The sequence below is a fragment of the Solanum verrucosum genome, unplaced genomic scaffold, assembly GCF_900185275.1.
Source record: "Solanum verrucosum unplaced genomic scaffold, falcon-dt-bn FXZP01000104.1, whole genome shotgun sequence".
Taxonomy (NCBI): domain Eukaryota; kingdom Viridiplantae; phylum Streptophyta; class Magnoliopsida; order Solanales; family Solanaceae; genus Solanum; species Solanum verrucosum.
In genome coordinates, this window is record NW_026019915.1 from 794957 (window position 1) to 817300 (window position 22344).

General features: G+C 39.6%; 2 protein-coding genes across 2 annotated transcripts in view; both read left to right on the forward strand.

Moving 5' to 3' along the window:
• Positions 1–22344, forward strand: part of LOC125822765 (uncharacterized) — a 409485-nt gene that overhangs the window by 88540 nt on the left and 298601 nt on the right. The gene's annotated exons all lie outside the window — the stretch shown is intronic.
• On the forward strand, positions 12381–13797 carry LOC125823000 (uncharacterized). Its single transcript, XM_049502456.1, has 3 exons — positions 12381–12856; positions 13307–13706; positions 13792–13797. The coding sequence occupies exons 1-3, from the start codon at positions 12381–12383 to the stop codon at positions 13795–13797; spliced, it is 882 nt and encodes a 293-aa protein (XP_049358413.1).

Genomic DNA, 22344 nt, shown 5'->3' on the forward strand with positions numbered 1-22344 from the left:
TTAGATAGCTAACTCAAAGGGCTTTCCATGGATATATTATTGGCCACCAAATAATTTGTGTGCTAGGAGATATGACCCTCCAAAGTAGACCCTCGAAAAAGGCTTCACTTGGAAATTTTGGATTTTGATACGGTTGCTCTAAAATTTGGGTTAGACCCATTTCCCACTCAATTTGACCCCCTAAACAAGAATATGAAGTCGGATTTTCGAAAAACGAAACGTATTTTGAGATATATGGAAATTACAATTATAGGTGTTTCCGAAGCACATTTTCGGGCATTTTTTTGGGGTCGTTTCAATATCTCCCCCTTGGGAACATTCGTCCCCGAATGTGGAAGAGACGTACAAGGCAAGACTTAGTAAGAACATATCAGCCCCAACATGAATGCAAAAATTTTATTTAAACATCACTTCAAGATTTCAAAACTTAGTGTAAAGCATCCATAACTCATCAATTTAAACATATATGCACATTAATGATTCAGAGGCTGAAATGTAGGACTCGATGGAGTACAAAGGACTTGATTTAATACCTTAGGCTTGAGTGGATTTGAATAGATAAGGATAACGTCTTTGCATGTCTGCTTCGGCCTCCCAAGTAGCACTCTCCACTTGTTGATTTCTCCAAAGCACCTTAACGGACGCCACTTCTTTGTTCCTCAACCTTTTAACTTGTCTATCTAAGATCTGAACCGGAACTTCTTCATACGTCAAATTATCTTCTACAACACCCACAACCTCAAGAGGTACAATAGCGTTAGGATCACCAACACATTTCCTCAACATCGATACATGGAATACCGGATGAACTAATTCCATCTCCTTGGGCAACCCCAACTCATAGGCTACTTTACCAACCCTTTTTATTATCTCATAAGGACCGACATACCTAGGACTTAATTTCCCCTTCTTACCAAAACGAACCACACCTTTCATTGGAGAAACCTTCAAATAAACCCAATCACCCACTTTGAATTCAAGATCCCGTCTCCTCACATCGGCATAAGACCTTTGACGACTTTGGGCTGTTTTCAACCTCTCCCTAATCATCCTTACCTTCTCAAGAGCATCCATGACCAGATCCGGACCCAACAAGGCCACCTCTTCGACTTCAAACCACCCAACCGGTGACCTACACCGTCTACCATAAAGTGCCTCAAAAGGAGCCATACCGATACTAGAATGATAACTATTGTTGTATGCAAATTCAATCAAAGGAAGATGATCATCCCAACTACCTTTCAACTCCAATACACAAGCTCTAAGCATATCCTCCAAGGTTTGAATTGTTCTTTCGGCTTGGCCATCCGTTTGAGGGTGGAAGGCCGTGCTAAGCTTTACCTTTGTACCAAGACCCCTTTGGAATGACTTCCAAAAGTGAGAAGTGAATTGGGCACCACGATCCGAGATGATAGACAAAGGAATCCCATGCAACCTTACCAATTCATGAATGTACAACTTGGCATACTCTTCAGCCCCGTAAGTAGTTTTAACCGGTAGGAAATGAGCCGACTTTGTCATCCGATCAACCACCACCCAAACCGAATCAAAGCCTCTTCTAGCCTTGGGTAAGCCCACTACAAAATCCATGTTGATTTCTTCCCACTTCCAAGTAGGTATCTCAATGTCTTGAGTTAGGCCACCCGGCCTTTGATGTTCAGCCTTGACTTGTTGACAACTATGGCAACCCGAAACAAATTTTGCAATGTCCTTCTTCATACCGCCCCACCAATACACATCCCTCAAGTCTCTATACATCTTTGTTGACCCCGGATGAATAGAATAAGAAGAATTATGAGCCTCATCAAGGATTCTTTCCCTCACACCATCCACACAAGGAACACATAATCTACCTTGGTACCTAAGGGCACCATCTCCCCCTTGGGAGAAAACCTCCACCTTACCACTACTCACCGAAGCCTTTAATTCTACCAAAGAAGGATCAAGATCTTGCTTGACTATCACCTCATCAACCAAGGAAGATCTTGAACCATCAACAACAACTACTCCTCCACTATCCACCCCTTCTAACCTAACTCCCAATTTGGCCAACCGATGGACCTCCTTAGCCAACTCTTTACTACCTTCCTCCACATGAGCCAAGCTACCCATGGACACTCTACTCAATGCATCCGCCACCACATTAGCTTTCCCCGGATGATAGTGAACACTCATATCATAATCCTTAAGGAATTCTAACCACCTCCTTTGTCTCAAGTTAAGATCTTTTTGTGTGAACACATATTGGAGACTCTTATGGTCGGTGAAGATATCAACATGCACCCCATACAAATAATGACGCCAAATCTTTAAAGCAAAAACCACGGCGGCCAATTCAAGATCATGGGTTGGGTAATTTTTTTCATGAACCTTAAGTTGCCTAGAAGCATAGGCTATAACCTTACCACTTTGCATCAACACACAACCCAAACCAATATGGGAAGCATCACAATAAACAACAAAACCTTCTAACCCATCCGGAAGTGACAAAATAGGAGCGGACACAAGCCTTTCTTTCAATGTTTGGAAGCTTTCCTCACACTCATCCGACCACACAAATTTAGCCTTCTTTTGAGTCAACTTAGTCATAGGAGAAGCAAGAGAAGAAAACCCTTCTACAAATCTCCTATAATAACCCGCTAAACCCAAGAAACTCCTTATATCCGACGGGGTCAAAGGTCTAGGCCAATTCCTAATAACATCGGTCTTCTTAGGATCCACCTTAATACCATCCCCCGACACCACATGGCCTAGGAAAGCAACTTCCTTCAACCAAAACTCACACTTTTCATATTTAGCGTACAACTTCTCTTCCCTCAATCTTTGGAGTACCACCCTCAAGTGACCCTTGTGCTCTTCCTCACCCCGAGAATAGATCAAGATGTCATCTATAAACACCACCACAAAAGAATCAAGGTAGGGTTTGAAAACCCTATTCATCAAATCCATAAAGAGAGCCGGAGCATTAGTCAACCCGAAAGACATCACCACAAACTCATAGTGCCCATACCTAGTACGAAAGGCCGTCTTGGGAATATCACACTCCCTCACCTTCACTTGATGATACCCTGACCGAAGATCAATCTTAGAGAAGTGACTAGCCCCATGCAATTGGTCAAATAAATCGTCAATCCTTGGAAGAGGATACCTATTCTTGACGGTGACCCTATTAAGTTGTCGATAATCAATACACATTCTAAGAGACCCATCTTTCTTCTTCACAAACAAAACCGGAGCACCCCAGGGAGAATGACTAGGTCTAATAAATCCCTTCTCTAACAAATCTTTTAATTGCTCTTTCAACTCTTTCAACTCTGCCGGGGCCATACGGTAAGGGGGGATAGAAATAGGTTGAGTATCGGGAAGGAGGTCTATACCAAGATCTATCTCCCTTTCGGGAGGGACACCGGGAAGGTCTTTTGGGAAGAGATCTAGAAACTCATTAACAACCGGAATAGACTCAACAGGAGGGACTTTAGACTCCACATCATTGACTCTCACAATATGGTACAAGCACCCTTTGGAAATCAACCTATGGGCTTTAATGCAAGAAATGAATTTCCCCTTCACCACAACATCCCGGCTCTCCCACTCAAGAACGGGTTCATTAGGAAATCGGAACTTGACTTTACGAGTCCTACAATCAATAGAAGCATAATATGCATGCAACCAATCCATCCCAAGAATAACATCAAAATCCACCATGTTCAACTCAATAAGATCGCAAGGCAACAACTTATTCAATATGCAAACCGGACAATTTCTATACACTTTTCTAGCAACAATAGAGACACCAATGGGAGTAGATACTTCATATGACTCATGCAACAATTCCGACTCAACATGAAATTTTCTAGCAACTAAGGGGGTAACAAAGGAAAGGGTGGCACCCGAATCAATCAAAGTATAAACATCAAAATCAAAGATTTGCAACATACCGGTCACCACATCCGGGGTCTCATTAACACCTTGTCTACCATGCAAAGCATAAAATCGATTGTTCCTTGGGGCACCACTTTGAGAAGCACCTCTACCCAAAGGAGTAGTGTTAGCACTTCGGACCTTGTTGCGGATCTTGGGACATTCAAACCTCTTATGACCCACTTCTCCACATTCAAAGCAAGCACCCGAACCCTTCATGCAAGGACCACCATGCTTCCTCCCACACTTAGGGCATACATCCATAGAACCCACTTCACCTCCCCCTTGAGGTCTAGGAACATTGATAGCAAATCCCCGGTTGACATGAGGGTTTCCTCGGCCTTGATGAAATCTAGCACCCTTAGGGAACCTATTCTCCAATCGGGCCCTCTTGGCCTCGTGCCCCCTTCTCTTCCTCAATTTCTCCTCCTCCATTTGCTCGGCATAAGTCATCAACCGAGACAAATCCATATCTCCAATGAGCATAGCGGACCGACACTCCTCACTAACCAAGTCGGATACACCCATCACAAATTTGTTCATCCTCGACCTAGAGTCGGCCACCAAGTGAGGTGCATACTTGGAGAGTTGGACAAATTTGAGGGCATACTCCCTCACACTCATAGCTCCTTGCTTCAAGTTCATGAACTCCACCAACTTTGCCTCCCTAAGCTCAAGAGGGAAGAACCTATTAAGGAAAGCAATTTTAAACTCCTCCCACAACACCACATAGCCATTACCTTTCTCACCCTTCCATTGATCAAACCAAATTTGAGCAACCCCCTTGAGTTGGTAAGCCGCCAATTCCGCCTTCTCACAAGCACCAACATCCATAATGGTCAAGATTTTGCATACCTCATCGATGAACTCTTGCGGGTCCTCATCCACCTTTGAACCATGGAAGACCGGAGGGTTCATCCTCATGAAATCTCTCACCCTTTCCCCCGGGGTGGTAGTTCGAGGAGCTTGGGCTCCTTGTTGCACTTGGTTAGATACCACTTGTGCAAGCATGGTGAGTGCATCACGGAGCTCACCATTGGTGGGTGGCTCTTCCGGTGATCGGGCCCGTCTTCCCCTCATGTTTGGCATGATGATCTAGCAATCAAAGAACAAGCGTTAGGGAGGAATCACCTTATCACACTCTAAGCACGACATAGAACATGAAGAAGGGAAACCTTTCCTAAAACGTTTTGTAGCCTCCCATTCATAGTCGTGGCGCGCTTCACAACCATGATTAGGACTCTACTCAACGCGGTGTGTTGGACTCCGAGGATTTAACAACCTAGTGCTCTGATACCAAGCTTGTCACGACCCAAGCCTAGGGCCTAGACGTGACATGGCGAATGAGGAACCCGAAGGAACCCCAAACAAGCCTCTCAAACTTGTCATCACACTTCATCGGTCGCGGAAGTACATTCAACATTAATTAACGAGAAATAGGGACTAAGGCAAACCATTTCAAAATGACATCATAGAATAAGAGTCAAGCTCGTTTACAAAATACTTGTCCAACTCACACCTCTACATATATAGATAGGACGGGGGCCATGACATATTACCGGCTCCCCTCATAGTTAAAATACAATTGCAAGCTAAAGTCTCAAAACATAGGAGTAAGAAACATAACATAGCCCTCGAATTATTGAGGACTCACCAACAAACTCGGATAAGCGTCGTACTAGCCACGTGAATGGAGAGAAGGATCAAGAGTAGCTCCGGTCCCTACATGGTGACATCATGTAGGCAAAATATGCGTTAGTACTTGGAATGTACTAAGTATGCGGGGTGCAACACAACAATAAACAAGGACACAATCGAAATACAAGAAATAGTTTCATAGGCATTATGAATAACAATATGAGGATGCATGATCAAAGTGAAGTCAAAACATGTTTAAGTAAATCTATACTAATAGTAGATATCATATGTGTATGCATGATCCAACCAATCTATAACCCCAACTTAGGATGGGGGATGCCGTTCACACCCGGACACCCTGGTGGCAAGGTATAAACCCCTCACATGGTTGATGTTGGTCACACCCCAAGCATCCTAGGTGGTGAGATATAAACCTCTCACATGGTTGATGTTGGTCACACCCAAACATCCTAGGTGGTGAGATATAAACCTCTCACATGGTTGATGTTGGTCACACCCCAAACATCCTAGGTGGTGAGATATAAACCTCTCACATGGTTGTCCGGTTCTTTTCCCCCGGACCGGGCATGGTCATGCAACACTTTATATAGGAAATTCTCATTAGGCTCTAATGCAATCTCACGTATGGAATGAACATATACACAAGCTTAGTTTGTCATCAACACATCTTTGAAGTTCCATACATCTCATAACTCAAGCTTTAAAACATCATTTTATCAATTCTCCATAGTTGGACATTTTGTCAAACACCTTGAAGGCATGTAATGAAATCAAAGAGCATGAAAATTAGGGTAGTAATTATGCAACCAAAACAGTGAACAACCTACAACAACACCTTTACATTCATAACATGATCACATTATCTTCATTGGATTCTCATTCATATAATGTCATGATAACACTCCAATTTCTCATACTATGCCTTTAAGGCCATAAGCCTCACATACCAATACACCAACAATACACCATAAAATAAGCATGGGTAATGACATACTTCAACAATCTAAAGACCTTTAAACAAGTTTGATTCATATACATTCATTATCTAGCAACCACTTCATAAAGGCATAAACTAGGAATAGAGAGAAATCATGGGTTCATGGAGTATTTTCATCTTAAATCGTCAATACAACAACAATATAACCATAAAGTGCCATTAGAAACCTTTTAAAACCATTTGATGGAAGAACCCATGAGATTGAGTGAAAACCTAGATTTTTCATATTTTGAAGTAACTTTGGATTTGGCTCCTTGTATGGAAAATTAGACAAGGATCAAGACCCCCATACCTTTGCTATGATCTCCCACGAAAATTGATGAAGAAAGCCTTGAATCCAAAGCCCTAGCTCCCACTTCTTATTCTTCTTAAATGGAGGATTGTAGAGAGGGAAATGTTTTTTTTTGGGATGGGAATTGGATTATGGTATCTAGGAATTAATATAAGTCATTTGAAAAAAAGGGTCCAACACTTAGAAAAAAAAACAGGCGGGTGAACAGTAGATGAACAGTAAAATCAGCTACTGGAATTTGGATTTTCTGCCGGACAGACTTTACGAAAATGGGCATAACTTCTTCGTACGAACTCCGAATAAGGTGAAACGAAGTGCGTTAGATAGCTAACTCAAAGGGCTTTCCATGGATATATTATTGGCCACCAAATAATTTGTGTGCTAGGAGATATGACCCTCCAAAGTAGACCCTCGAAAAAGGCTTCACTTGGAAATTTTGGATTTTGATACGGTTGCTCTAAAATTTGGGTTAGACCCATTTCCCACTCAATTTGACCCCCTAAACAAGAATATGAAGTCGGATTTTCGAAAAACGAAACGGATTTTGAGATATATGGAAATTACAATTATAGGTGTTTCCGAAGCACATTTTCGGGCATTTTTTTGGGGTCGTTTCAGATATAACCTTAACCGACATGAGAACATATGAGTTATCACAAAATCTCCAATGGTGTTACCCATACCATTAAGGGTTGGTTCATTTGCCAAGGTAGGACCGGGCTTAGTCAGATCCGCTAGTCAACTTCCTACGGGGTATGTAGTTATGGGATACAGAGATTTCTACTAGAAACCCAAACTAAACTAGGTGAGGCTTCCATCTCATGAGACACCCTTGGGGAAATCCATACTGTTCTAGGTGAGAGATACCATGTGGGAAGCCCAAACTAAACTAGGTGGGAACGTGCATGAAAGCCCAAACTCAACTAGGTGGGAACCTCCATCTCATTTCAATATCCACTCGGTGCTAGGCATAAATTCCACAAGATAATCATAAAACCTCTACTTTGACTCAAGTTGATGGAAAGGTGTTCTTGACAACCAATCCATGCTAATACCCTTTTTAGACCATGTGGAAGCAACTATCACAATCCATGACCTAGGTATATAGGCTTGCTAGCCTTTGGTTCAATTAGTTAGGAGAAGTCCTTCAACCCTAGAACCATTACTATGTGAGAAGTCTTTCATGTTAAGTTCATATTCATACTTAGCATCATGTCTATAATTCATCATTAGACAAGGATATAATCATGACCTAAGCGATTCTATCGCTTTCTACCATCTATGATTCATAAGGTGATCTAGGTAGGTAAAGGTCTCTCAACACCATTCTATTTATTAACCTTGGATTCATATGTAGATTTTACTCTCAAAGCCTTAGGATCTAAAGTTGATAATATTAGCTTCTTGATTAAGCCCTAATGATCATCATTCATCACTATGACACCTCATTATCAATGACTCTACATCATGGAAGCATATTATGAACCTAGATTACATGACATTCAATCACCTTCTTTAATACTAGCTGATTCTAGTCACAATTTGCCTTAAAGGTTCAATTTCATCTTTACATGTCAAGATAAATCATGTAGTATAGAGTCTAGTTCAATTCATGTCTAGGTATTCCTAATCTTGATCAATTACTACACACAACATTGATTTAGGAAGATCACTCATGAACCTTCAATTTCACCTCTAATGGCATCAACCCACAATTATCACATTCATCAATTTAGATTAGCGTTTACCACAGAAATCACATGAATCATCATAATATCATTAAACAAAGCTAATTCAATAATAATTGGATGTTATCAACTAGATTGGAATCACATCCAAACCCTACCCACAATGCAAGCACAATCCTAGCTAGAATGGGGTTTTTGATTTCACAAATGGGGAAAACTGTATGGGCTCCATGGGTGGAAGAACCCATGGATGATTAAGATTCACATACCTTCAATCAAATCCCTAAACAAAGCTTGAATCAATGGGGAAAATATGCCTAAGTTGCTGCCCTCTTCTCTTCTCTTCTTCGTCTTCTTCTTCTTCTTCTTCTATACTAGAGAGATGATTTTTGGAGAGAGGTTTTGGGGTGTTTAGATGAATGAGTTCTAATGATTAATTTAGGGGTGTATTATACTTATATAGGTGGTTAATTAACTAACTAACCGACCTCCCTTAACCCCTAATTAATTAACTAATCAATTCCCAAACCCCTAACTTAAAACTAAATTACTTAAAACTGGCAGCACCTACTTAAAATCCCTGACTTAAAACTAAATTACTTAAAACTGGAGCTACTGGACGTCAATCACCTCCGTGGTTTACACCTGAGGCTCAACTTTGCAGGCCTGGTGCAGGCATTGACCTACTCCCATGAACCATGGGGCGTGGTCTGGTCTACGCCCAGTAGATTGCGACCGTAGTTCACACATTTTTTCCAGATTTAGGGACTGTTTTGGGGTCCTCCTCAAGGACCCCTTGGGTTGTCCTTGGGGAGTCGTACCAGGATGTTTAACCCCTAAAACCCCTATTCTAAGTACGGGAACCATATTTAAAAGTTTTAACCCTCATACGACTCCAAAACTCTTACCAAAGGATCTAGAACTCACTAAATTACGGGGTGTTACAACAACACAATCAGTTCACAACTAAACTTCACTAAAAGAATTCTAAACACCACTCCCCGGTAGCGGCACCATTTTTGATAAAACACTCAACTACACTTCATCCGATTCTAAGTGTAGGCGTTTACTATCAATTATAAACCCAACGACGAGTTGGGGTCGATCCCACAGGGAGTGATACGGTAAAGAATTCAATTACGAAGTGCAATAGTGTTCTAATTATTTGTAGAAGTACACATCTTTGAATCAATTAAAGTAAATGGCAGGGGTTTGACAATTAATGTCAACAGGGGGATAATAGTGAATAATCAACAACTACGAACACACAGGGGTAATTAAGTAGAGATGGATCCTTGGGAGTGTGATTGATTGAAAGCTAATTTCTCTATATGGGTGATTATTATTTACTAAAAATCAGTCAATCTTAGTGGGTAGGCTAGGCTTTGGGTGTAATAGTCATTTCTTAGTCTACTATTACGAATCAAGCGCGTTCTCTCGAACCTCGACAAGCATAATAATCATAAACAACCCAATACCTCAATTATCTACTCTTTCAAGCTAGATCGGTAAGAATGAATTTAAACCCACTTTCTCAAGCTAAGTCTACAATAATCCAATCACTATAATCATCAATTAATAGTTTTAACTCTGAAACCTCTTTCTCAAGCAAGCTTAGAATACTAGGCTAGAATTGTATTTGCAACTACAATTCATCAATTAAAATTCAACTATCAATTGAACCCATGCCAAATCAACAGTAAAATCCAAAAATACTAACACCCATAAGCTAATTGAAGCATTCAATCACATAATCACACCCCAAAGAATGGGGTGTTTAGCCACACATAACAAAGAGCAATAAATAGTAATCAACTATGTTTTCCATCAGCTTGGGTAACAATCCTCAAGTCTTCAAAATTCTTGAATTGAATTCAAAATCAAATAAACCCTAAATATCTACTCAAAAACATAAAGAACAGTGTTAGGGATCAAAAACACAATGTAGGAGCTCCTCAAAATCTTCAGAACTCACTAACTCTCATTTTAAAATCAAATTCATATGCTTCCAGATTTTTTGTTTTGGAGCCACTCAGCTGAGTATGTCGAGCGTAGATAATGATAATCCTATGAATATTATGTAATTGTGGTATTGAATCAAGATCCTTCTTCCTTATACCCTTACACTTGATTATGTATGAAGTATGAATGTATGTTTATGATAAACTTGTTGTGTTGATTGAAAGGCCATTCTCATGAACACAGTATGAATATGATGTGAAATGTTTACTCACATGTTGATGGTTCTAAGGTTTAAAGGATATCATCATCTAATGAATGTATGAGGTATTATGATGTATGTTGGTTGAGTGGCTAATGCATTCTCTCATGACCATGAACATAAGTAAAGCCTAATATGAATTCTAAAGGGAATTATGCTTAGCACCGAGTGGATATGAGTATGAGATGGATTCCTTCACACTAGTAGTTGGGTTCCCAATATGGTTATCTCATGAGATAGAAACCTGCACGTTAGTTATTAGAGTTTCTAGTAGGAATCTCCTTATCCCATAACTATGGGCCCGCGTAGGTCTTTAGCTAGTAGATCCACCTAAAAGATAAAATGTACGTTCTACCTTAGGCAAGTAGGACACCTCTTTTCGGTGTGGGGGTAGAACACCAGATTCCATGTAGCTCACATGGTCTATGTCGGTAAATGCTATTTTCTCTATATGATACGAATATCAACTATGATAAGAACATGGACTTTAACTATGACTTCTTAAGAGGTACTACTTAGTATGAGTGGGGGTATGGGACTTCACTTATTCATTGCACAAGTAGGCTTTAAGAGGGGTTATGGTGAGGCTCTATTATGTTATGAGGACTTATGGATTATGTATGTAAGATATGTATGGATGTTAAGGTTGACTTTACTTGTTACAAGTTATGAATATGAATAACTCCTTACTTATGTATGTTGGTTATGGATGAGGCAAACATAATATATGTATGTTGTTGGTGATTTAAATGTGATACTTAGCATTTGGTAGGGTTATGGGATCTTACCTTTGCATTTCACTAGTATGGCTTTGGGTTGCATATATGTTGGTTTGACTTATGTTTATTCATAAATGTGCATAACGACTTTTAAACACGATAATGACATGATTTCAACTAAATGTCCCTTTTATGCATGTTTTAAGGATTTTTGTGCATGGATTCCATACTTAGTACATTATTTGTGCTAACCCATAATTTCTACATTTACCATGAGTGTAGGTTCCGGTCGTTGAGCCGCACTTCTTCTTTCAAGTGAATCTTGGGTTGACTATTTCCTAGGCATGGTGAGTCCTCATGGTTTAATGACAAGACATTATTCATTTCTTGCTTCTATTGTACTTTGTATGTTTGAGACCTTATTGATGTAAATTGTATTTGACCCTATTTTTATTCTTTATTGTACTAGATGGTGATTGAGAAAAGGTCTAGACTCTTATTTTCGTTTATGAAAAAGAAGTTGACTTTGATTGTAAAAGTTTTAAAATTTTCCGCATCATTTCTATGACTTTATGTTTATGATTATTCTAAGGCCTTGTATGAGACCCCTTCGGGGTTAAGTACGCCGTTTTACATCTAGGGGGTACCCCTGGGTTGGGACAAACTTGGTATCAGAGCACAAGGTTTAGAATGATTCTCTGATGATGTCTCATTAACCACGTCTAGTAGAGTCTTGTTCATAAGTGTGAAGCGCGCCACATATATGAATGAGAGGCTATATGATGTTTAGCAATTTTCACCTCTTTCATAACTCTTTAGTCGTGCCTTAGAGTTTTAACTCTATGAAGTCCTTTTTCTAACCCTTTTCTTATGCATATAGGATATGACTACAAGAAGCGCAATAAGAAGGAGGGTGAAAGAGGAGATTGTGAATGAGGGAGTTCCTCCCCAAGGTCGTCAAGTTCCTCAACCTCCTAATGATGAGGGAGCTATGTCAAATGTGGAAATATGGACGGCTCTCCAAACATTGACTCATGCTTTAACGACTCAAGTAACTAGGGATACTAGAGCTCATGTGAACCCCAATGCAGGTACAACAACTTCAAGAATTAGGGATTTCACAAGAATGAATCCCTATATGTTCTATGGATCCAAAGTGGATGAAGACCCACAAGGGTTTATTGATGAAATGTTTAAGGTGCTTGATGCTGTGGGAGTGTCTCCACAAGAGAAGGTGGAACTAGCTGCCTACCAATTGAAGGATCTGGCTCAAGTTTGGTATGAGCAATGGAAGGATGAGAGCCCCGTAAGAGCGAGCCCGGTAGATTATGGATTGTTCAAGTCGACCTTCCTTGATAGGTTCTTTCCGTTAGAGTTGAGGGAACAAAAGATGCAAGAATTCATCAAACTTCGCTAAGAAGGTATGGGTGTGAAAGAGTATGGCCTTAAGTTCACCCAATTGTCTAAGTATGCTACAACCTTAGTGGCAGACTCTAGGGCCAAGATGAACAAATTTGTTATAGGGATATCCGACTTGGTAGTCAATAAATGTCGTTCGGTAATGCTCATCCCAAGTATGAATATTTCACATCTTATGGTTCATGCCGAACAAATTGAGGAACAAAAGCTCAAGCAAGTGAATAGAGAATCGAAGAGGGCAAGGACCGATGATGGGAATTCTTCCAAGGGTAAATTTGAGGTTCAAGGTAAACCAAGGTTTAAGAGAAGGTTTTCCAACAAAGGATCTTCTAGTGCTCCAAAGGTCAACAAAGATATGATGTCTAACCTTAAGCCACAATGAGGTAATAGTTGTAGCTCTTATGTTGAAAGACCTAGTTGTGCAAAGTACGGCAAAACACATGATGGCAAGTGCTTAGTTGGCACAGATGGTTGCTTTAGTTGTGGGAAGAGTGGCCATATGAAGAGAGATTGTCCCATGCTAAGGGCTCAAGGAAGAGAGGGCAAGCAAGTCCCTCCTTGTGGTTCAAATTCCAATGCTCCCAAGAAGAACCACTTCTATGCTCTTCAATCCCGAGGTGACCAAAAGAGCTCCCCAGACATGGTAACGGGTATGTTGCATGTCTTTTCCATTGATGCTTATGCATTATTAGGCCCCGGTGCCACTTTATCATTTGTTACACCTTTTGTGGCTATGAAATTTGAAGTGCTCCTTGAAGAGTTACTAGAACCTTTTTTGGTGTCTACCCAAGTTGGTGACTCGGTAGTGGCGAAAAGAATCTCTAGTAGTTGTCCTATTTCTTTGTCTCATAAATTCACTTTGGTTGATTTGGTAGAATTAGACATGCTTGATTTTGATGTAATTTTGGGCATAGATTGGTAGCATGCATGTTATGCTTCAATAGATTGTAGGACCCGGGTGGTCAAATTTCAATTTCCAAAAGAGCCAATTTTAGAGTGGAAATGGGAGAATTCTATTCCTAGAGGTCGATTTCTTTCATGTCTAAAAGCTAGGAAAATGATCTCCAAGGGGTGCATGTATCATATTGTTAGGGTTATGGATGTTGAGTCCAAGGTCCCTTCTTTAGAGTCAGTCCCCATGGTGAGTGAGTTTCCAGAAGTCTTTCCCGATGACTTTCCTGGCATTTCTCCCGAATGGGAAATAGACTTTTACATTGATCTTTTGGCAGATTCACAACCCATATATATCCCTCCCTATAGAATGGCTCCGGTCGAATTGAAAGAGTTGAAGGAGCAACTCAAGGACTTGTTAGACAATGACTTTATTCAACCAAGCATCTCTCCATGGGGTGCTCCAGTATTGTTCGTAGAGAAGAAAGATGGATCCCATAGGATGTGTATAGACTATCACCAACTGAACAAGGTGACTCTAAAGAATAAGTATCCTCTCCCTAGAATTGACGATTTGTTTGATCAACTTCAAGGGGCCAACTATTTCTCCAAAATAGATCTTCGTTCGGGTTACCATCAACTAAGGGTAAGAGGGGTTTACATTCCCAAGATGGCCTTTAGGACCCGGTACGGTCACTACGAATTTGTTGTTATGTCTTTTGGGTTAATAAATGCCCGAGCGACATTCATGGACCTAATGATATGGTGTTTAGGCAATATCTTGATTCATTTGTGTTCATTTTTATTGATGATATTTTTATCTATTTAAGAAGTGAGGGTGAACATATGGATTATTTGAGGATCGTATTGCAAGTCCTTAAAGACCACCAATTGTATGCAAAGTTTAGCAAGTATGAGTTCTGGCTAAGGTCGGTTGCCATCCTTGGTCATATTGTGCCGAGCATGGGTAATGAGGTAGATCCTAAGAAGACGGATGCGGTCTAGAGTTGTCCAAGACCTCTATCTCCTACCGATATTAGAAGCTTTTTGGGTTTGTCCTATTACTATAGGAGTTGTTGAGGGTTTCTTCTCCATTGCTTCTCCGTTGATGGCATTGACTCAAAACAAAGCTAAATTTGTGTGGTCGGAGGCTTGTGAGAAAAGCTTCCAAAAGTTGAAATATAAACTTACTTCCGCTCCGGTGTTGACCTTACCGGAGGGTACTGATGGGTTTGTGGTATATTGTGATGCTTCCTGAGTGGGTTTGGGATGTGTCCTTATGCAACATGGTAAAGTGATTGCCTATGCTTTGTGGCAACTCAAGGTACATGAAAAGAATTATCCAACTCACGATCTCGAATTAGCGGCGGTGGTGGTTGCCTTGAAAATATGAAGGCACTACCTATATGGGGTCCATGTAGATGTCTTCACCGACCACAAGAGTCTTCAATATGTGTTTACCCAAAAAGACTTGAATCTCTGACAGAGAAGGTGGTTAGAACTTTTAAAGGATTATGACATGAGTGTCCTTTACCACCCCGACAAAGCTAATGTAGTTGTGGATGCCCTAGGTAGATTGCCCATGGGTAGTGTGGTTCATGTAGAAGATGAGAAGAAGAAATTGGTTCGTGATGTGCATAGGTTGGCCCGGTTAGGTGTCCAACTAGTGGATTCCACCAATGGTGGAGTTATGGTCCATCATAGTTCCGAATCGTCCTTTGTGGTTGATGTGAAGTCTAAACAATACCTTGATCCCATACTAATGGAGTTGAAAGAATCGGTACTCAACAAGTCCGTTGAGGCTTTCTCCCAAAGGGGAGATGGGGTGGTTAGGTCCCAAGGTCGATTATGTGTTCCGGATGTTGATGGCTTAAGAGAGTAAATTTTAGAAGAGGCTCCTGGTTGGCGGTATTCTATTCATTCGGGAGCCACCAAGATGTACCGTGACCTACGGGAAGTCTATTGGTTGAATGGTATGAAGAAGGATATAACGGGTTTTGTGGCCAAATGTCCGAATTGTCAACAAGTTAAAGTTGAACATCAAAGGCCGGGAGGTTTGTCCCAATATATAGATATTCCCACTTGGAAGTGGGAGGATGTGAATATAGAGTTTGTGGTGGGGTTGCCTCATACTCGAAGGCAACATGATTCTATTTGGGTAATTTTTGATAGAATGACAAAGTCCGCCCACTTTACTCCCGTCAAAACTTCATTTTCGGCGGAAGACTATGCCAAGTTGTACATCTATGAGATAGTGAAGTTGCATGGGGTCCCCTCAAGGGCTTGGTACCAATGTTAAGCTTAGTACCGCTTTCCACCCTCAAGCGGATGGTCAAGCGGAATGCACCATTCAAACCATAGAGGACATGTTGAGGGCATATGTGATAGATTTCAAGGGTAGTTGGGATGACCATCTCCCATTGATTGAGTTTTCCTACAACAATAGTTACCACTCAAGCATTGCCATGGCTCCGTTTAAAGCCCTATATGGTAGGAGGTGTAGATCTCCGGTTTGTTGGTTTGAAGTAGGAGAATTTGCTCTAATTGGTCCCAAACTAGTTTATGAGGCCATTGAAAAAGTTCGACTCATTAGAGAGAGGTTGAAGACGGCCCAAAGTCGGCAAAAGTCTTATGCTGATGTTTGAAGGAGGGATCTAGAATTTGAGATTGGTGATTGGGTCTACTTGAAAATCTCACCTATGAAAGGTGTGATGAGCTTTAGTAAAAAGGGGAAGCTTAGTCCTCGATATGTTGCCCCATATCAAATCTTGAAGTGTATTGGGAAGGGTGCCTGTGAATTAGACTTGCCAAATGAATTGGCTCCGGTTCACCCTGTATTTCATGTTTCTATGCTCAAAAAGTATATTGGTGATCCGTTATCCATCATTCCTTTAGAGGGTTTGGGAGTTGATGAGAGTCTTTCTTATGAAGAGGTCCCGGTGGAGATTTTAGACCGGAAAGTTAAGAAGTTAAGAAACAAAGAAGTAGCTTCCGTTAAGGTTTTTTGGAGGAATCACTTAGTTGAGGTGCTACATGGGAGGCCGAGGCCGATATGATGTCCCGCTATCCTCTTCTTTTTCCTTTTACACCTATCCAAACTTGAGGTAAGTTGTTTTCTTGAGTTGGTGTTTTGGAAGTCAAGTGTGCTATAAGTGCTCTTTATGATTTCCTTATGATATGCATGTTCTTGTGAGAATTCATGTTTAGCATAAATTGAGTTTTCATGATTTATATGTTATGTTGATTTGCATTTTAGTATGATGATTGCATATTTGACTTCATGAGGTGAATTGATGAATATGCTTAGTTATGATTTTGATGAAATGACATGTTGGCTCCATATTGTTGTGTTGAGCTTTCTTTGAGTTGGAGAAGGTAGTTCCTCCCATGTTTATATGAAATGACAAATTTTGTGTATAATGGGTTGTAGATGTAGTTCCCTATTTCCTTGTGATTGCATTGATTATGCCTTGAGATGGAGTTGATGTTTACTCCTATAAATTGTGCATTTTTGTTATGTTGCATGCACGATGGGATGCTAGTCTTGAGTCTTTATTTCCGTAAGGTGTCTAAATCGTCATTCGAGGAAAAATGTTCCCAAGGGGGAGATAATGTAACACTATAGAAAAATGGTAGGTTAACCTAGAGCCTAAACGTGAGGATGAACATCAAGAAAAAGGGTTTTAAGGGTCAAGTCCTAAGGGGCAATTGCCAAGCAAAAGGGGCAAGCTAATGCCAAGGGCCAAGGCTGCTCTAAACTCCTAGCTACTGCCCCAACTTCCACGGCCATCACCATGGCTCGTGGGAGGCCTTGTGGAGTTGCCTTGGCCAAAGGTGAGAAGCTACCCAAAATCATAGCTACTACCTGAACTCCCACGGCCATCACCACGGCTCGTGGGAGGCCTCAAGGAGTTGCCTTAGGCGTTGAGCTAAAGGTCCCAAGTGGCAAGGCCACTGCCTTAAGGACCACGTGAGGGACCACGACTCGTGGTCTTCACCACAGATCATGGATCCCCTTGTGGTAATGCCTTGGGCTTGTGAGCTTAAGGAACCACTTCCTATTCACTGCGTCACACTCCACGGGATGGACCACGGGTCATGGTCCTCACCACGGCTCGTAGAGTGGCTCATGGTGCCTGGACGGGGTTCAATAAATGAGGGTTAACTAAGTAATTTCCTTTGTAGTCCAATTAAAATGGGGTTTTTTGAGTATTTTTAGGGGAAGTATATAAGATGTTTTTAAGTCAAAATATATTATTCTAAGTCATTATACTCAAACACCCAATTGAAATAAAAAACTTCCTCTTCTCTCAATATTTCTCTCTCTAAACACAAAGAAGAAGAAATGAGCCATTGAAGCTAGGGTTTGTGGATTCCAAAGGTTCTTACCCAAATTTCTTGAAGTTTCTTAGTCAAGGTATGGATGCTTTTAATCTTTGGGTAGCTATCATCCAAAGAGCCCCTTCAAACTATATTTTTAAGATTCCAAATCCCCCATATTTTGGGTTTTCAATCTATTGCTATGGGTCTCCTTCTAAAACATTTTCAATTGGTTATTTATGGTTGGTTATGATGAATTATGGTTGGATTAATGGAGTATTGATGTTTTATGATGAAAATTTCCCTTGGACTCATGATTTCTCCTTCTTCCTAAATTGTGAACTAGGGTTTTGTTTGATTTATGACAGGAGCTTGACAATTGATTATGTTTACTTTGATTTAGTTGTTGAATCATGATATCCCTCTATCTAGTGTAGTAATTCTAGAAGTTAGGGTTGATCTTGATTTATAGCCTTGAAGGGAAACTTGTTAGGGTTTATACATGTTGATGAGGATTGTATATGAACATGTCATTCACTTAGATAGTGATGATCCTGTGACTATTGTGTAATTGTGGTATTGATTCAAGATCCTTCTTCCATATACCTATAAACTTGATTATGTATGAAGTATGAATATATGTTAAAGATAAGCTTGTTGTGTTGATTGAAAGATCATTCTCATGAACACACTATAAATATGATGTGAAAGATTTACTCATATGTTTATGATTTTGAGGTTGAAAGGATATCCTCACCTAATGAATCTATGAGCTATTATGATGTATGTTGGTTGAGTGCCTAGTGCATTCTCTCATGACCATGAACTTAAGTAAAGACTAATATGAATTCTAAAGGGAATTATGCTTAGCACTGAGTGGATATGGGTATGAGATGGGTTCCTTCACGTAGGAGTTGGGTTCCCACTATGGTTATCTTATGATATGGAAACCTCCAGGTTAGTTGTTAGGGTTTTTAGTAGGAATCTCCTTATCCCATAACTATGTGCCCACATAGGTCTTTAGCTAGTGGATCCACCTAAAAGCTAAAATGTACGTTCTACCTTAGGCAAGTAGGACACCTCTTTTCGATGTGGGGGTAGAACACCGAATTCAATGTAGCTCACATGGTCTATGTCGGTTAATGCTATTTTTCCTATATGATATGAATATTAAATATGATAAGAGCATGGACTTTAACTATGACTTCTTAAGAGGTACTACTTAGTATGAGTGGGGGTATGGGACTTCACTTATTCATTGCACAAGTAGGCTTTAAGAGGGGTTATGGTGAGGTTCTCTTATGTTATGAAGACTTATGGATTATGTATCTAAGATATGCATGGATGTGAAGGTTGACTTCACTTGTTACAAGTTATGAATATGAATAACTCCTTACTTATTTATATTGGTTATGGATGAGGCAAAAGTAAGATATGTATGTTGTTGGTGACTTAAATGTGATACTTAGCATTTGGTAGGTTATCAGATCTTACCTTTGCATTTCACTAGTATGGCTTTGGGTTGCATGTATGTTTGTTTGACTTAAGTTTCTTCATAAATGTGCATAATGGCTTTTAAAATTGATAATAGCATGATTTCAACTAAATGTCCCTTTTATGCATGTCTTAAGGATTTTTGTGCATGGCTTCCATACTTAGTACATTATTTGTGCTAACCCATATTTTTTACATTTACTATGAGTGTAGGTTCCATTCGTTGAGATGCATTTCTTATTTCAAGTGAAGCTTGGGTTGACTATTTCCTAGGCTTGGTGAGTTCTCATGGTTCGAGGAAAAGACATTATTCATTTCTAGCTTCTATTGTACTTTCTATGTTTGAGACTTTATTGATGTAAAGGGCATGTGACCTATTTGTATTCTCTATTGTATTAGATGGTGATTGAGACAAGGTCTAGACTCTTATCTTCGTTTACGAAAAACAAGTTGACTTTGATTGTAAAAGTTTTAAATTTTTCCGCATCATTTCTATGACTTTTTGTTTATGATTATGCTAAGGGCTTGTATGAGACCCCTTCGGAGTCAAGTATGCCATGTTACGTTTAGGGGGTACCCCTGTGTCTTGACAATCAAACTTGTTTTTCTTCAGCTTTTTCGCTCCTTTTTGCCCGGTAATGTGCTTGCCTTGTTCCTTTGCCTTCTTTGCTGCAAATTAGCATTTAAACATAAATTTAGAGCTTAAAAGAGGCATTGAGGACACTAAAACTCTAGATATTAAGCCCTAAATGAGTCGAAATCTCTGACTCATCAGTCTCATAAAGCCTTTCGGCCCAATTAAGATAATATCATCGAAGCCCTCTTTTTGCACTTGGGTGTCAAATTAATTTGTCCATTCATCAAATATCTTAGGTAAACTATCCTCTCTTAAGCTCAAGTTATTACATAGTGGTTGGTATTACCAAATCCCCATTGATGATCCTTTTTCCTAATCTTCACTTCTTTAATCAACCAAGTAAGAATAAAGTAAAGTTCTTTTTAGTATTTTCACTCATTCGAAGAATATTTTCATGCAGAAGGAACTTAATACACAATGATTATCCCTTCATGAAAATATATTTGTTGCAAATAATGTGTTATCACTATTCATGCTTTAAGTTTAACAATAAATAATGACAAACAATAACTTTTACAACTCGAGTCTACACCCTGGACATGGCCGGCACTCGAGGACCATTTTGATCCCCAAGCAAACCCTCATCCTGGTTGACTACAAGCGCAAGACTAACTCAAGCATACACAAGAATAAAACTGAAATAAATTCACTAACTCAAATACTCAACTATAAAATATTCTGAAGAATACTCAATAGATGAGCTCATAGTTTGTAAAAAACAACTCAAAAAAGATACATACTGAAGCTACTCAACTTTGTCTATCTATGAAGCCTCTACTATTACAGAAAGATATCGGGACAAGACCCATTACAACTCAAAACTACTGATTGTAAGGTAAAGGTGAAATTCTCCGGAATATAAAAAGGCTCACCAAAGCTGAATGGAACTGCAAGTCGCATTAACGAAGCTTCTGTTGATGACCCTGAATACCTGAATACCTGTATCTGCATCATAAAATGATGCAGGCCAAATGGCATGAGAACATTGAATGTACGAGCATGTAAGGGGAATTCTAAAGCATAACCATAAGCTTGACCTGATGGAATAGAATCATACTTACCTCTTCTCAACTCACTCAACTCAACTCAACTCAATGAAACATAGCTCCTCTCAACTAAGAGAAATATGGCTCAACTCAGAAATAAGATACTAAACTCACTCAATCATAGTTCAACTCAACTCAGAGAAATATAGTTCAACTCAACTCAGGGAAATATGGCTTAACTCAACCATAAGGTACTCAATTCTGACTCAAGATACTCAACTCAAACTCAATATACTCAGCAACAATAAAAGACGTAATATTTGGAAAGCTTTTAAAACAGTAGACAATAACTCAGTTGTATGAAAAAATATAATTATAACTCAATTGTATGAAAATACAATATTAACACTGTTTGTATATAAAAATACAAAGTAACTCTATGGGAGATTCTCTAACCGACAACGATCACTTTGAGCTATATGAAGATACAACGTCTAGTCCACGTTGCCAAAACTGTCCAATACTTTTCTAGGGTATAAAACCTACTACTAAGTCGATCCACTAGTATATGATAAAAAGAAAATAAGGAATCATCTAAAAAGTGTGAGCCTTTCTACCCACGTTTGCTACATGGTTTATGGGGGATGTGAGTTGTCTGAACACTCCCCCATATCAGTTTCCAATACTAGTCCCAAAATATAACTAGCTTATATGTTTAAAAACATAACGCTTTTTGTGTTTTGAGATTATTAATCAGAAATGTTTCTCTTAAAAGAGAAAGCAGTCTAACTGCTCAAAACTATTTTGGAAATCTCAGTTTCCTCTCAACTTAAATGTAAAAACATTTCTTCTTGGGAATACTTAGTTCCCATCGTTTTAAAGAAAATGAAATCAGCTCTACTCTTTCTAAACTTAGTGCTCATGTCTTTAAAACAAGTTTGAAAACAATTTTTAAAAAGACTTCTTACAATAGGGTTCATGCCGAATTATGGATGTGAACGACTCAATTCAAGGTTTGCAATAACCGTGAATAGAACTCAATACTTGGAACTCAAAAACTCTAGAACTCAAGGAGTCAATGATACTACTCATCTAAAAAG